At 34.4% G+C, this 15,339-nt stretch overlaps 2 protein-coding genes across 2 annotated transcripts; both read right to left on the bottom strand.

Annotated features, from left to right (window-relative positions):
- Positions 1–706: 706 nt before the first annotated feature.
- Positions 707–7,079, bottom strand: LOC136229723 (uncharacterized). Its single transcript, XM_066018628.1, is given in 5 exon segments — positions 707–769; positions 871–969; positions 1,283–1,381; positions 6,418–6,538; positions 6,586–7,079. Coding segments are annotated over 5 exon segments (690 nt in total). The 5' UTR covers positions 6,894–7,079.
- Positions 7,080–8,316: 1,237 nt separating this feature from the next.
- On the bottom strand, positions 8,317–14,270 carry LOC136229938 (NADH dehydrogenase [ubiquinone] 1 alpha subcomplex subunit 9, mitochondrial). The gene is made up of 12 exons (XM_066018798.1): positions 14,094–14,270; positions 13,894–13,990; positions 13,492–13,556; positions 13,227–13,312; positions 13,001–13,085; positions 12,849–12,919; positions 11,157–11,288; positions 9,839–9,954; positions 9,635–9,758; positions 9,492–9,560; positions 9,062–9,182; positions 8,317–8,952 (listed from the first exon to the last, which is right to left on the bottom strand). The coding sequence occupies exons 1-12, from the start codon at positions 14,185–14,187 to the stop codon at positions 8,813–8,815; spliced, it is 1,200 nt and encodes a 399-aa protein (XP_065874870.1). The 5' UTR covers positions 14,188–14,270; the 3' UTR covers positions 8,317–8,812.
- Positions 14,271–15,339: the final 1,069 nt, after the last annotated feature.

The raw sequence follows: 15,339 nt of genomic DNA, 5'->3' as shown, positions 1-15,339 counted from the left end.
CCAAGTATACTGATACCCCTCTAGCAGAAGCGCAAAGAGCATGTCATCCAAGATAGCTTCTCTAAATCCCTTATAACACCATTCCGGGTGTGGATGAATACCCTTCTTATCAGCAGCTAATAATAGATCATTAAAATCTCATATAATATCCCACGATAATGGAGACGCAGCCGCGATCGAGCGAATGATATCCTATGAAGACTTTCTCCTACTCCTTTTTGGGCAACCATAAAAGCCAGTCAACATCTAGTTACCATTAAGTGGATCAGAAACCTCAATATGAATGTGATTAACTGAGATGGAGATTAGTGAACATTATTGAGCTTTCTTCCAAAACACACAAACACCCCCACTATGATCAACACAGTCCATGGTGTAGCACCCTTCGAACCGAAATTTGTTTTTTAGAAAGTCAATCCTAGACTTGCAGACAAGAGTTTCAAATAATAAAATAACGACATGTTTGTGAGCTCGAACCAGCTCACATAGTACAGGAAATGTCCTAGCACTTCCTAGCCTCGGTAGTTCCAACTCAACACCTTCATATGGTTGGGCAGACCCTCCCTTTCGGGTCTGCCAATTCTCCATTTTTTGGATCAGACTCCATGGGGCTAGAATCATCAGGAATAGGGTCAGAACTTGACTTCCCCAGCTTCCCGCCTATGTTTTCTCCCTCAGTTGACTCACCAATAACATTTTCTCTTCTTCACTTCCTCTCATCAACAACCATTAATCCCTTGTCATCGTTGACGGTCCCCTTAAAAACAGCCTGCACTTCGACACTAGACATGGAACCCAAGTTAACGTGTAGGAAAATCAGATTGCTTGGACCCGAAGGAACCTGCTCTCCTCTTTCAGACCGCAACCCACCTTCAGCTGACTACTCTCGCAGCCACTTCTCACCTCCGAACACAGTCGAACATCGATTAGCCACCTGGATAGAGGCGTCCCAGCTTCTGACGATTGACTCTAAAGGTTGTTCAAAGAATTTATCACAATGCTGATCAATATGACCAATGAGCCTGCAAATAAAGCAAAACGTTGGAAGCTTCTCATACTGAAACTTACAAACAAACCAATGTTTGCCTGCCTTCCTAACCTTCTTCTCCGATTTCAGTGGCTGACGGATATCAATGCAAACACGGATGTGAACATAAGCCATATCCAAGGACCATTTAGGATCAAAAGCAAAGAAATTTCTAATAAATATTTCTAGCGCCTGACAAACTGTTTCGGTGAGGAGAGTGGCAGTAAGACCATTCAAGTAAATCTAAAAATTCACCTGATGCAACGGGACGGAGCAAGAGTCCTCACCAGACTTGATTGCTTCAAATGCAAGCAAGTTATTATCAAAAGTCCAGGGACTCCCATCAATCACCCACTGAAAGATCATGCTGATGGTAGAATCGGAAAAGAATCAAACGATTCCTAAAATCAGAGACAATTAGTCTGTGTCTCGATCTCCAAATATTAGCCATTCGACTTTTGAAGATATTAAAATTGAATGGTCAGTCAGTCACTAATGTACCAATAAGGCAGATGTCGATTGCGTTAATGCGTTGCTCCTCCCCTACATCCGAAAATTCTAACCCATACTAGTGATAGGTTCTGCAATTGTGCATCCATCATGAGCAGTCGCAAAGATAAACGAAGGAATCGATTGTGAATCGATGCAAAAAAGGAAAACTCTAACCCTTACTTGAAGGGAACACTCTCATTTAAAATTGAGTAAAGTATAAAATCGGTTGTATGGTTATTAGAGATAAGTTTGTAGACGGAACGATGATTGGTTGAGGAATGACTCCCCATCCCTAAATAATTTGAGGAATTCTCAATCATGTCTCATAGATATGAATTGGGGAAAATTATTTCCATGTCTCCGCCCTATAGAGATCCCAATGAGGTCACGAATCGCTATATGGATTTTATTTTTCTATTTGACTAATTTAAATATTGCATTTATATATAATAATAATAATAATAATAATAATAATAATAATAATAATAATAATAATAATGAGCATTGGGAGAAAACTAAACTACTTAGAAATCAGAATTAAAAATATTAGAAACTAAACTAGTGTTAGCTTTCAAATCATCCAAATAAAAAGGGATAAAAACAAAACTTGTAGAGACATTCAAAGTGACACTAAAAGAACCATGTGATCTCAAAATTTCAAGAATTCAATGAAGCTTAGCTTAGCGCGTGGTATTGTTAGTCAAACAGTTAGAGTCGATATCAGAGGTCTAGGAGCGAAATAGCAAATTATGACCCTAATAAATAAGTACAAAATTAAAAAAATAAAGTAAAAAAATCCATTATGTAAAATAAAAAGTACTTAAAATTTGATATATTTTTTATTACTCTTAATAAAAAGATCTAATAAAAATATTTATTTTTCTATAAAAAGATATTTTATTTCGTATTAAATATTCAATTGCTCATACAAAACATTATTAACGAACATTTCTTGATGCAGAATGACTAAAAATAGTGTCCACATCAATATGCTCTAACATACTTCTCTCAATACATAAAATTGTTAAATCATTTAACATTCACATCAATATTCTCTAACATACTTCTTTCAATACATAAAATTGTTAAATCATTTAACATTTTTTGTGATGTCGATGATCTCCAATAGTTTTTCAATAATTTTAACTTTAAAAAAATTATTTCAACAAATACAATGACATTAGCTTAGTTAGGAGAATTCGAAAAGCAGTTGAAATATTTGGATAACAATAAGTTGCTCCAAAAAATTCAAAAATTTCAAATGCTAATGTCAATAATTTTGGCAAAATCATTTAACACTTTCAATTCTGAAAAAAAAAATCATTTACATCAATATGCGAAAAATTATTATAAGAAAACGTAGTCATAAATTAGTGCGTTGTGATTGTTTAGGCCGAGAAATTATATTTATTATCATTGCATCTTTTTGAGATTTTAATTTCTCTATTTTTTTTATAGAAAATTTATTTTTTGGGCCCTTCCCTGTGTAATGCGATTTGTTTAGCCTTAGACTATTTTCGTAACCATTGAATCTTTTAAGATTTAATTTTTGTTTTTTTTTTTATTTTTTTGAAAAATTATTATTTTTAGATCCCTCTATCCCTTGGACTCTAGACAAGCGTACCTCCTACTCATACCGAGTGACGGTCCTGCCAATAGTTGCATAATTAATAATTCTTATACCAAAGTACTATAATTTAAAAAGGGAGTTCTAATTTTTTTTTTAAAAATGGTGAATAAATATAGCAATCTCATAAAGGCATTCAACACGTGTCCATTACAACTAATAATTGAAATTTAATAAAACCCAATAAAATAATAGTAGGAAAACTTTTAATTGCAAAATTAAGTTTAAAAAAATGAAGATTTATTTGAAATCAAAATGCATATCGTATTCACGGTACGTGTGGACCATCCAATCTCGGTTCAGCAGCTCTTTAATGACGTCAATTAAGTTACAAAACTCATTTGGACTGAGATCCTCTCCTTCCACAAGGCTGATCGCAGTTTGGCTATCAGATTCCACCTCCACAAATCTTAGACACTTAGACCAAGCAAGTGAGAGACATTCGTAAATTCCCCAAAGCTCGGCCTTAGTGATTGAACAAGATCCAATATTTTTGACAAAGCATGTGATCCACCTACCATTGTGATCTCGGATCAAACCACCCGTAGAAGCATAGAGAGAGTGGCCTTTAAAGGCCCCATCCACATTAAGTTTGACCCATTGGTGTCTCGGTCTTTTCCACGAGATTAGTTGTTCAGCCTTGGGAAGGTACTGGTTCTGGATGCCTCCCAGCATACAGTTATTAGTTTGTTTGACCTCTTTACAAAAGGCTTTTATACTCTGAGAGAGATCAAACCAAGTCTTCGATTTATGCTCAAAAATTTCCAAGTTCTTATTCCTTCAAAGAAACCAGCAGACGATCCCAAAGAAGACTCTCCACTCTAACCCCAACCATTACGAAGAACACTTTAAATTCGACATGAGCCATGAGTCTGCCTCTTACTGGGTGAAAGGATCAAACAAGATAGGATTGAGGAGATGAAGCCAAACCATTCGAGCTTTAGGGCAATCTCGTAAGATATGGATCAAGTTCTCATCGCCAAAGTTACAAATAGCGCAGGATCTAATTAGGGAGAGATGGCGGCGATATCTCTCAACATTAGTAAGCAGTTTTCCTTTACGAACCAGCCAGAGAAAGCATCTTATCCGTTGAGGCCCTAGCCAATTCCAAATCCAACTCCAGTCTGAAGAGATGGTGAAGTCAAGTGAATCTTCCTGAAGAGCATAGGCTGAGCTAACACTGAACCTGCCGTTCGAGGTTCCAATCCAGAAGCAATTGTCTTCCATTCGATCACCACGCGGAGGCACAATAGAGGCAATCTGAAGAGTGCAAATATGAGGTAGCAGAGGGGAAAACTCGGTCCACTTCCAATTACCATTACTATCCACCATATCCTTCACCCTTAAACTTAAATCAGAGTTTGCAAGAGTTTGCAAGGATGCCAGTAGAAAGGAGTTTCAATGGGCCTAAATCACCCGCCCACGCATCAGACCAAAACCGAGCTCTAGAACCATCACCAAAGTGTGGACCGCTTGGCTAACCTTGCTTATGATCTCCCGTTGGGATTACATATCCTTGATCAACCCCCAATGTAATTCACGAAATCCTCCTCCAAGATGTCATGGGCATCTCCTTCCCTAGACTATGCCCTTTGTAGTCCTTAGGCTACTCTATCTTACTAAAAAAAATGCATATCGTATTCTAAACGTAAAATTAGACTAGAAATAATAGATTAAACGTAAAGAAGAGATATTTCCGGAAGGTAAACGAAATATTAATGAGGAAGTCTAATTATATTAGAGTTAGAATGGACGTGAAACTGTAAAGCATAATAAAATGGAAAAGTAAATTGAAAATAATAATCAAAGTTATATATAACAGATTTATTTATTTTTCAAAAAATGAAAAAGGATACTTTTCTCATTTCCTTGCATGTGACATAGTCTATAGCCCCTAAAATATTGGGGTCACATCTGCCTGTATAGAACCATGAGAAGAAGAGTAGTCCATTTACAGGCACGAAGACACATGTGTATGTCTCAACTCAACAAACCTAGTAGGGATGGTAATGGCAGAGACTTAATGTTGAGTGGCTAACCACTAACTCCTATTTATGCCATTCTTAATTGATGGAAATGTGATTCTCCATATCTATGTTATGAAAAAAAAAAAACTAAGGCTTAACATATAGAGATTAAACCTCTGTTTGGGATAAAAATGGGACTTAATTTTATGGTTGGTCATGGTTGAAAATTAATTTCAGCTAAGGGGCTGTTTCTCAATGATGGTTGAGAAACGTAACCATTCTGACGCATTTGGTTACCATGCGCAAGGCTGATTTGCCCAGTGATGGGTCAGTTTTGTTTTGTACCCATTCTGGCGTCAGGTATTCGGAATGGATACAAAACAATGCAGGAATATTGTACCCATTCCGGCGTACCTATCGCCGGAATGGGTACATATTCGCGCAATCACCATTACGACAACAAGTACGCCGTAATAGTGACAACTCTAAGTGATATGTGACCATTACGGCATACCTTTCGCCGTAATGGTACAAAAATTAACCACGGTCAGAACAAAAAGTCCCTTCTGTTGAATAATTTCATAACCATTACCAACTGTGTAATTATTTATAATTTTAACCCCAAACAGAGGTTTTAAGCCTAACATATAGGCTATCCTCTTGCCCAAAACTTAAATATAACCCCTATTTTTCAATAAAATTTGCTGGAGGTAAAAAATACGAGACATGTTTCATCACGTGTAAAAAAATGATGAATGGATAAATAATTAGGAACATTTGGAAGTTTACAGGTGAATTAAAGTTTTGAAACTATTGAAAATAATTGAACAAAAATATGTAATTACTGAATGTAATCGGATAAGAGGGTTATTAAATACAATTAAAAAAGAATGGATGATCATTTTGTAAATTTTAAAAGTTTAAGAAAATTAAAAAAGTAAATAGATGTGTTAAGCGAAAAACAAAGTTTCATCCATTAAAATTCTCTGAATCAAACATGACAATTCAATACATTAGAAGTTCATGCATTTAATCTCATGAAATCAAAGTTCAGAATTCAAATTTGACCAAATACAAAGGTGAAAAATATTATTTTGCTTTAAAGTTATTCCAATAACACAACCTTGAAAATGATTATGCATCTATATATGTATACTGATTTGAAGTGAGACTAAATTGGATACAACAGTATTATAATTTATATCAATTGAATTATAAAATGATCAGGATATATATATTCTCAATAACTACAAACAAATCTTTTCAGTGATTATGTATTAAAATAAAATAAATAAAATCATGACATTGATATAAATAAGAGGAGTAAAATTGTAAATGCAATTAATATGCTAGGAAACCCTAACTTGGAGAGTAAGCTATCTTCTTCTTTTTCTTTTTCTTTTTCTTCTAGTTTTGATTTCATCTTTGATTTCCTCCATTTTTTGCCCTTGTTCCTCCTGTTAAAATGCTCCAAAAATATGAAAACACCAGGATCTCTCATCTTTACTTCACTCTCAATCAGGAGAGAATTGTTTACTCCTTGAATGTTGTTATTTACATAGATGTTAATGCAGCACCCTTCTTTATTATGCTCACCTGTTGTCGATCCATGGCGGATCGGCATTGCAGCACCAACATTTCTTCCTTTCAATGTTACGCGATCAAACGCGCCCAATTCTGCGCCCAACCCGTTTTCCGGGTCCATGAGATGTTTGATTTGTTGTTGATGGATAGGTTTGTAATTGGATCTCTGAAAGAGGAAAGTTGAGAATGGTTGCATTCATTCTGAGTTATGCTATAGGCAAAAGTCATGTGATAGAATCGAATGACTTGAGAACTAATCAATTGTTTGTTTTTTGTTTTTGTGTTGATGAAGTTTTTAGCTTTTGTAAATTAGTATATATACTCATCTCCAAGATCCTAGGGCTGTCAAATTCTAACTCCACGACAAGAGTTACCGAAACCATCTACTATCCACTTGACAATTCATACAACTAATTTGACACGAATTCCATTTTTTTCTACCTATATAATCATGTAGAATATGAATATTAACATAATAGAATTTCGAACATTATTTCCAAAATTCTATAAAACATTCTATGTTTTTTTTAATATAAGATTTTCTCTTTCTATCTATTTTCTACCTCTAATTACTAATAGATTCCTTTAGAATTATCATTTAGAATTTCGACAGTAGTACTTACTTGGAGTCTGAATCACTCAATGAATTTAGTCATTCATCGTTAGATCTAAATTTATTAAAATAAAATCTTATGATAGAGATTAAATCATTTTAAGGCTTAGATTTAATAAATCTAGATCTAATGGTGAATAACTAAATTCATTTGTTCATTCAAATCCAGTTAAGCCTTGTAGCACATTTTGACACTTCTACAAGATAAGAAAATCAAAATATTGATCTATGGACTTGCATTTACTAAATTACACTCTCAAAATATAGAATCTATTCAAATCTAATTTGACAAGTGATACTAAAGAAAATAGCTACACAACAGTATTTGATAAGCAAATTAAATACGTACTTACTAGTTTTTACCTTTTTAAAAAATATATATATAAAATGACAAAAAAAAAAAAAAAAAACTCACTCCACCCCATGTATTCAAACCAATTACTTTCTCATGTGATTCAAACAAATATGACGTTCACCGCTATTAGTTTTAACTTATTTAATAAATAGTATTTACATGAACCTGGCTAAATGAGTCGATCACCAATAAATCTAAACTTTAAATGAATTTAGTCAATCACAAATAAATCTAAACTTTAAAATAATTGAATTTTCACCCTAAAATTCTAATAAATCTGGATCTGACAATGACTCAATCAGAATCCATATGACACTACAAAGCACCCAGACTGAAATAGGAAGTAACAGTTCTTTAGCAATCCAAACCAAATACGTTGGATTATCTAGGGTTAGAAAGGTGCTATAAGGAAAATCGAACATGCACTAAATATCTTTTTGGTTCTTTCCTTTTTTGCTTTTTCACTCTAAACATTAGAATAGAAGTATCGACAAAAACTGTCTAACATTTATTTCGGGGTAAAAAAATCAATTAACTTCTACCAGCTACCGTAAACAACTAAAGAAGGGTAGAGTAGATATAAACAACCGGACCAGACAAGCCCCAACTGCCTTTATGATTGTCCAATCAATGACTAAAAACTCCATGCCAGACTACTTAAATTATTTTATACCAGAACGATGAACTAGCGAAACGCATTATTACAAGTTTAGAAGTTAGAACTGCTATATGAAAGACAAAACAACAGTTTCTCTCCATGGATAAGAAGTAATCCACATTTCCCTCTTTTTCCATATACTTACAAAGACTTCCATAATTTGTGAACCTCAGTCATACAAATGATAACTATTTCAGCATTATCATTATTTGTTCCCAAATTTTCCCATGGAAACTGCTTAGACTTATGCTGCCAAGGCTACGAACTTATTAGTAATCCCAAAAACTCTACAACATGTAAAGATGCAATTGTCATTAATCAAGCACGTTATGAGACGAAAATAATTCCTTCCATCATCGGCAAGAGTAACAATACTCCTGCTTTCTAGGTTCCGTTCTCTCAATAAAATGAAGGCATTGCCTTTGCATCTCAAGAATCCAAACACGAACTCGACCAAAAACAATTTTAGAAATGGAAGATCCAAGGATCTTATGGAAAAGAATCTGGAGATACTCGTTCACTCACAGTAGAGCCATAATTTGGGCCACCCTTGCGAAATTGAATAAGAAACTCAATAGGGTATCCCTGCAACTTATGCGGTTTAAGCCCAAGATCATGGAATGTTAAAGCTGCAAAACCAGATGATAAATCAAAATCACATATGAGTAGATTCAGATAAAGCCAATAAGACAACAACATACTGGTTCCTTCATATGCTAATGTAATGCACTAACTAACCATTATCTGAAACAATTGTATCCGTTGTAAGTGTGTGGATCTCATCCAGATTGAAAATGTTGGGATTGGGTAATGGAAATGGAACCTTGTTCAGTAAGATTTCTCGAGGAGTTGCAAAGGCCTGAAGAAATTTAAAACATTTAAATTAGGCTGAAATATGAACATTAAAATTCCGACTAATACCTGATCCGCACAAAAGTCACATGCAAACATAATACTTCATAGCACCATAATGAAATTCGGAACAGAAGCATTAGGTTCTATTCACATATGATAAAGCCCACATGCTCATGTTCAAATGACTGATTATACGAATTGTTGATAACATATTTTTAACAGGATTCAATTATTTGGGGGAAAAAAAGAACTCTCCAATATACAATTATATGAAAACACAAATAATTTCCAAAAAATGAAGTAAAATATCTACCTTTGCAATAGGGAAGGGTACATTGACATAGTGTGGCCATTCACGAATAGTGTTATACATGATCTCTGCCTGCAGTACTAATGACATCAGTAATACCATCCAGCATTGGAGAACAATAAAGAAAAAAATGGAACCTAACTTACCAATTCACGCATAGTAAATATTTCAGGCCCACCAAGCTCATAAGTTTTTCCCATGCTAGCTCCATTATCTTTCAAGGCTGCAATAAGTGCAGCAGCCGCATCAACAACAAATACAGGTTGAATTCTGCAAAGAAGACACTGTCAGGAAATGGGATTTACTTATTAGTTCTTTCAACACAAGCAATTGATATAATGAAAACATACTTGGTAGTTCCACCTCCAATCAGCGGAAGAAATGAATATTTTTTTGCAAAAAACGCCCACCGATTCAAAAACCGATCCTCTGTACCAATCATCACAGCAGGTCTCATGATTGTGGCCTATATAAGTTGGTATGTGTTAGAAAATTAGCCACTAATATAGGATAATTTAATCCCAGGAATCGAAAGGGAACAGAAATGTGTTTCTTTGATATCACCACAGAAATTTTTTCCTCTGCCTATGGTTACACGCCCTCAGATTCTTGAAGGATTTTTTGTGCATGCACTTTGGTTATGCTCCTTTCTAGCATTTTCAAGGAATTACAAACACTTACATGACATCTTTCAAGCACGTCATCGAATAGAGAAGGCATAAAATCTTATAGAGTCACTTCCTACATCACCAAAAGGCTTTGCATGTTTCTATGAAACAATACAACATAGAATATAGGAGCACAAAAATCCTCAGGGGAAAATCAGACTACAGATCAGCACAAGGCAAGAAAAAAAAAATGAAACAATCCCCATCCCAAACTACAAAGAACACAAAAAGAAAAGCTCAAAGTCCTTGCTACACTGCTAAGCTCCCCCACCCTTTCTAAAGTTCTATATCTAAAACAGTTGATAATGTAATGATAAAGTCCAGATAATGGACAAACGTGATAGCAAGCAGGATAATATAAGATGACAGGGAAATTTTCAGTGCACAATTATAAATGTAGACTAACAAGTGCAAGTGCATTTGGAAATCATCAATAGCAGTCCACAAAGCATCAAGACAGGCAAAACTTAAGATTAAGAATATTGAGTCAACCCTTAACACTCCAAAATAAACACCCTTACACTCTTATGCAGGAAGAAAGTGGAAGCAAAGAGAATGGAAGTTGCTTCCTTATCACACAAAGAATATGGAATGAAAAAAAAAAATTAAACCCATTTTTTCTTTCAAAACAATAAAAACCCTCCTGTCCAATATTTTGCATAAAGGTAGAAGATCTCATACATCAGCATAGTTTTTCTTTGTAATTCCTTGCTTTTTCATTTTTTTACTATCCCTTTCTTCCAACGAAGGGTAAGAAGGAAGCTCTCTCCTATCATATATTCTCGTCTTTTCTATAGCTAACCTAGATAATATTGAGGTAACAACAAGTAAAATCGATGCGTTTGATTGCTCCAAGGCATAATGCAGAATGCATAGTTAGAGTTTTATATCTGGTCCTTATATCTTCCGTACCAATTTTCATTTGCACGCAAATATTGCTTAATTTGCCTCAAAAATCACAAAGCAATAAGAAAAATGGTTTAGGGGGGCTATATATTACCTCAGGCATTTCTCTTAAGACAGCTTCCTCTGCAGCAGCTTTAGCTCTGAGCAATCTTGATGGAGATGAAGAAGATGCACCCAAGCATGAAACTTGAATATATCTCATGATACCCCCATGTTCTTTTGCAATCTGCAAAAGGTAAGGTCTATATCATACGTTCACCTTCCTAATTATAATGACAACATGCATGTTTATGAGCCTTGCTGCTCATCTGAGAAGATAACCCATTTAAATGCATCAAAATGTGTGCTAATATGAAATACTGAATCAATTTGTCTACATAAAAGGTGTCCAACCAATAAAGCTTACTAAACCTCAGTATTTCTTATCGGAATGTGTGCAATAGGACAATACTAACACACAAAGTGATGGAACATCAATCTTAAACATTTAAACATGCACTGCATCCACAATCCGAAAATGTCTGCCCCAAATATTTGTCAACTTACTTCAAAAAAAAAAAATTATATTTGTCAACTACTACTAAATAAAAGTATCAAGAAGAGATTATATTCATCATTATATGATCATCATGCAGAAATATATAAATATTTATATAAAAGTAATATATACTATAAGGAATATACTATTTTAACCCAATGAAGCAGCTAAGCAATTTCCCTGGCATGTATTCTCATAGCAAATATGGATATATTTCTTAGTTAAGGTTAATAATTCTGCAACATCTGCAGATAATTAATTTTCACTTTTCTATATTCCATCGCATAATGTAGATTTATACAATTTTCCAAATCTGATTATCTGCAGCTGCACAAAGGACACAAAAAACCTTCTCAGTTGAGCTCCATAATTTTATTTCCAATAAATGCAAATGCCGCCTTCTTATGGATGCACTCACTCGTCACTCAAGTCTTTACAAATTAGTATTAATGGCTTAATGGCCTAAAATCTGCCAAATTCACTTTGTGGACGCCTAAAATTCAACACCCAGCACGCAATGTCATAGATAGCCAAATCCAGTGTTCAAGAACACTTCCTTCTCAACTTACACATTTCAGTTTCAAACACCATGACTTCAGTCCATGAGACATGCACACTGCTCTCAGTCCTTTAATGATGTGATGGGAACCGAGTACTAAACATCTATGTGAAACGGACACTCCTCTATAGTAGCGTTTCTGCGTTTCGTCACTTACGTGTCCGTGTCCATTTAGTTTGAAGGCTATTTTATGAAGGTTATGTTTTAGAAATAAGCTTCCCGGTGTCTGTTTCCGTGCAACATAGCTAAACAATATTGCCTGAATAGAATTGAAAGATGCTGTACTAAATAAAAATTGCAAAACCAGCTATAAGTTATTTATGGTTCTATCCATTGAACATGCATAAAATTGTACAACAATTCTCATGACAAATATAAAGGCAGAATCTACATACAATAACTCATCAAACAGCACAAAACACACAAAGCAATGGATTGGCCCAACACCATTTGAATATTCTGGTAATGCATCATATCATAATATAATAATTCAAAAATAAATAAATAACAAAAAAAAACACATCACAAGTCATTCAATATATGCACTGTGCATGCTTTGCATATGCACATGGATTTTCTTTCATTGTGCAATATTAGCATTTGCTCATACTACACATTCAAGAGAAGCAGAGCTAATGCTGTAATAATTAAAAAAGACCAGCATGCCTCCACGTGCAGTAGGAACCTACCACGGCAAGTTGTTCAGCCATGCCATGATTCACTTCCTCAAAGCTGTAATTTCTTGTCTCGTAGTCCCTTCCTGCCAATAGAAAATTTCACAGAGTTCTATCATATATATACTGTAAATTTACTTAAATATGTCACAAGTGAAGAATGTTACCAATAAGATTAATAACAACATTGGCTTTTGCCATAACAGCCTTGATCGAATCTTCATCTCTTGGGTTGTATTTCATTGGTACAATCTGAGAAAGAAAAGGGGTAAAACATGTATACATTATACTATAAGAAAACAAATACAACCCTAAGAAAATAAATAAATGGGCAAATGTACATGCTGCAGTCCCAGTAAGACATTCCAATAATAATAAAAACAATCACTCTACCTGGCCCAAGTCACCCATTAATTTCAGATGGCGATGAGAATCCTCAGAACCTCGGAAAGGAACTAATACTTGAGATCCCATTTTAGCTGGAATACAGTATCAGCAAAAATAAGTATTATAACTTCTGCATGCATCTTACACACGATCGCAATTTAGGAAAGGGCAACAAGTTGTGGATAACAAACAAATGCTATAGAAACGTCAGTCAGTAATATGCCAAATACTGGCATGCAAATTCTAATAAAGCATGAAACATTCAACTTACCAAGTTGTTGCACAACATAACGGCCAAGGAACCCTGTAGCCCCAAACACTGTAGCAACGATGCCACTGAAAAGAAAGAACAATGTATAAAAAATGCGTTATACATAGTAATTGTTTTTTGAAGGCTCTAACTTTTTGTGACAAAACAAAGTGAAAGTAATATCTATTTCATATTTACTACACATTTCGATTCATGATGAAATTTCATACTTGCAAAGCCATAATATACATTTATCAAAGCCCCAAGGGGAAAGAAATTCAATCAGTAAGCGGAACGAAATATAAGAATTTGATTTCAGTGGAACGAATACATTCTCTTTCTCCCCAAATTTCATTTAAGAGAGATAGAGAGAGATGTGCCCATTCAATCAAACGAGGAAGGAGAATGAAGAACCGAACTTACCTAACAGAAGATCTCCCACCCGTACCCTTCCGGACAAGATGGCCGATGCCTTTGGGAGCGAGATTAGATGCATATCGCGGATGATCAACTCCATAATCTGCAAAAGGTCACAACTATAACAATGATCACCAAATTGGAAACACACATAACGCAAAAGTAAAAATGGGAAACCCTAAAATGAAGAGGAAATGGAGAATAACAGTGATCAGAGAGCGGGTAAATTGATTTGAAGGACGCGATTGAAGCTGCCGGATTGACAGCTTGGTGCCCAAATCTCCTGGAAATCGCTTGCATTGTTCACAGTCGAACACAGAGGGAAGAAGAGAGAGAAGGGGAAGAACTGAGACGAGGCTTTGCAAAAGATTCCAATTTGGATTTGGGTCTGTATCTGAAAGAGAGGCTGGCAATGGGCTAACTACAGGAAGGTGAACATGGCTTAGAATTGGCCCGTTAATGTTTAAGGATTATACCATGAAGGGTTTTTTTTTTTTTTTTTTTGAATAGGAAACGTCAATAGATTAACCAGTAAGATTTACTAGGTACTGTTTGGTTCACGGAATAGAATAGTTACTCTTTAGAAATAGAATAGGAGAGAATAGAATAACTATTCTTTAAGAATATATATTTATATGTTTTGTAAAAAGAATGAGATATGTTGAAATAACTAGTTTATAAGTCCAAAGATATCCTTATCTTCAAGTTTATTTTCTTAGTTATTTTAAAATAGTAAAAACTTGATAAAAACAAAAAACTATAAAAACGTAAAAATAGAAAAATATATAGAAAAAAACCATTAATACACGAAAATGTGAAAAACACGAAACACGTGAAAAAATATGGAAAACATGAAAACGAAAAAAAAAACATGAAAAACATGAAAAACTGTTAAAAACACCAAAATATGCGAAAAATGTGAAAACGTGAAAAACACAAAGGTGAAACAATGCAAAAAAAAAAAAGTGAAAAACACAAAAACGTAAAAGAAAATTTTAAAAACACGAAAATGTGAAAAACATGAAAACATGAAAAAAGCGAAACACGCGAAAATGTGAAAAAATGTGTTTTTAACGTTTTTTCACGTTTTCTAGTTTTTCACGTTTTTGTATTTTTCGCGTTTTGTCACGTTTGTGTTTTTTTTTGTGTGATTTTTCCATTCTTTCGTGTTTTCACGGTTTTCATTTTTTTTCACGTTGTTGTATTTTTCGTGTTTTGTCACTTTTTCTTCTATTCATGGTTTTCGTGTTTTTCGCGTTTGTTCACGATTTTGTATTTTTCATGTTTTGTCATGTTTTCCGGTTTTCGTGTTTTTGCGGTTTTTCACGTTTTCGTATTCTTTTCACGTTTTCAATTTCTTTTTTTTTTGCGTTTTCATGTTGTTTTTACGTTTTTCGTATTTTCACGTTTATCGCATTTTGTCACATTTTTTTTCGGATTTTTCACATTTTT

The sequence above is a fragment of the Euphorbia lathyris genome, chromosome 5, assembly GCF_963576675.1.
Source record: "Euphorbia lathyris chromosome 5, ddEupLath1.1, whole genome shotgun sequence".
NCBI classification, from domain to species: Eukaryota; Viridiplantae; Streptophyta; class Magnoliopsida; order Malpighiales; family Euphorbiaceae; genus Euphorbia; species Euphorbia lathyris.
The sequence above is the reverse complement of the archived record's forward strand: the minus strand, read 5'-3'. Positions and strand labels throughout refer to the sequence as shown.

Bases quoted from the DNA above. Each gene is read 5' to 3' on its own strand.
- LOC136229938 (XM_066018798.1), bottom strand. From the start codon at position 14,187: ATGCAAGCGATTTCCAGGAGATTTGGGCACCAAGCTGTCAATCCGGCA. The intron at 13,991-14,093 runs GTTATTCTCCAT...GACCTTTTGCAG, and splicing joins TTACCCGCTCTCTGATCACT to ATTATGGAGTTGATCATCCG. The intron at 9,759-9,838 runs GTATGTTTTCAT...TCTTCTTTGCAG, and splicing joins ATTGGAGGTGGAACTACCAA to AATTCAACCTGTATTTGTTG.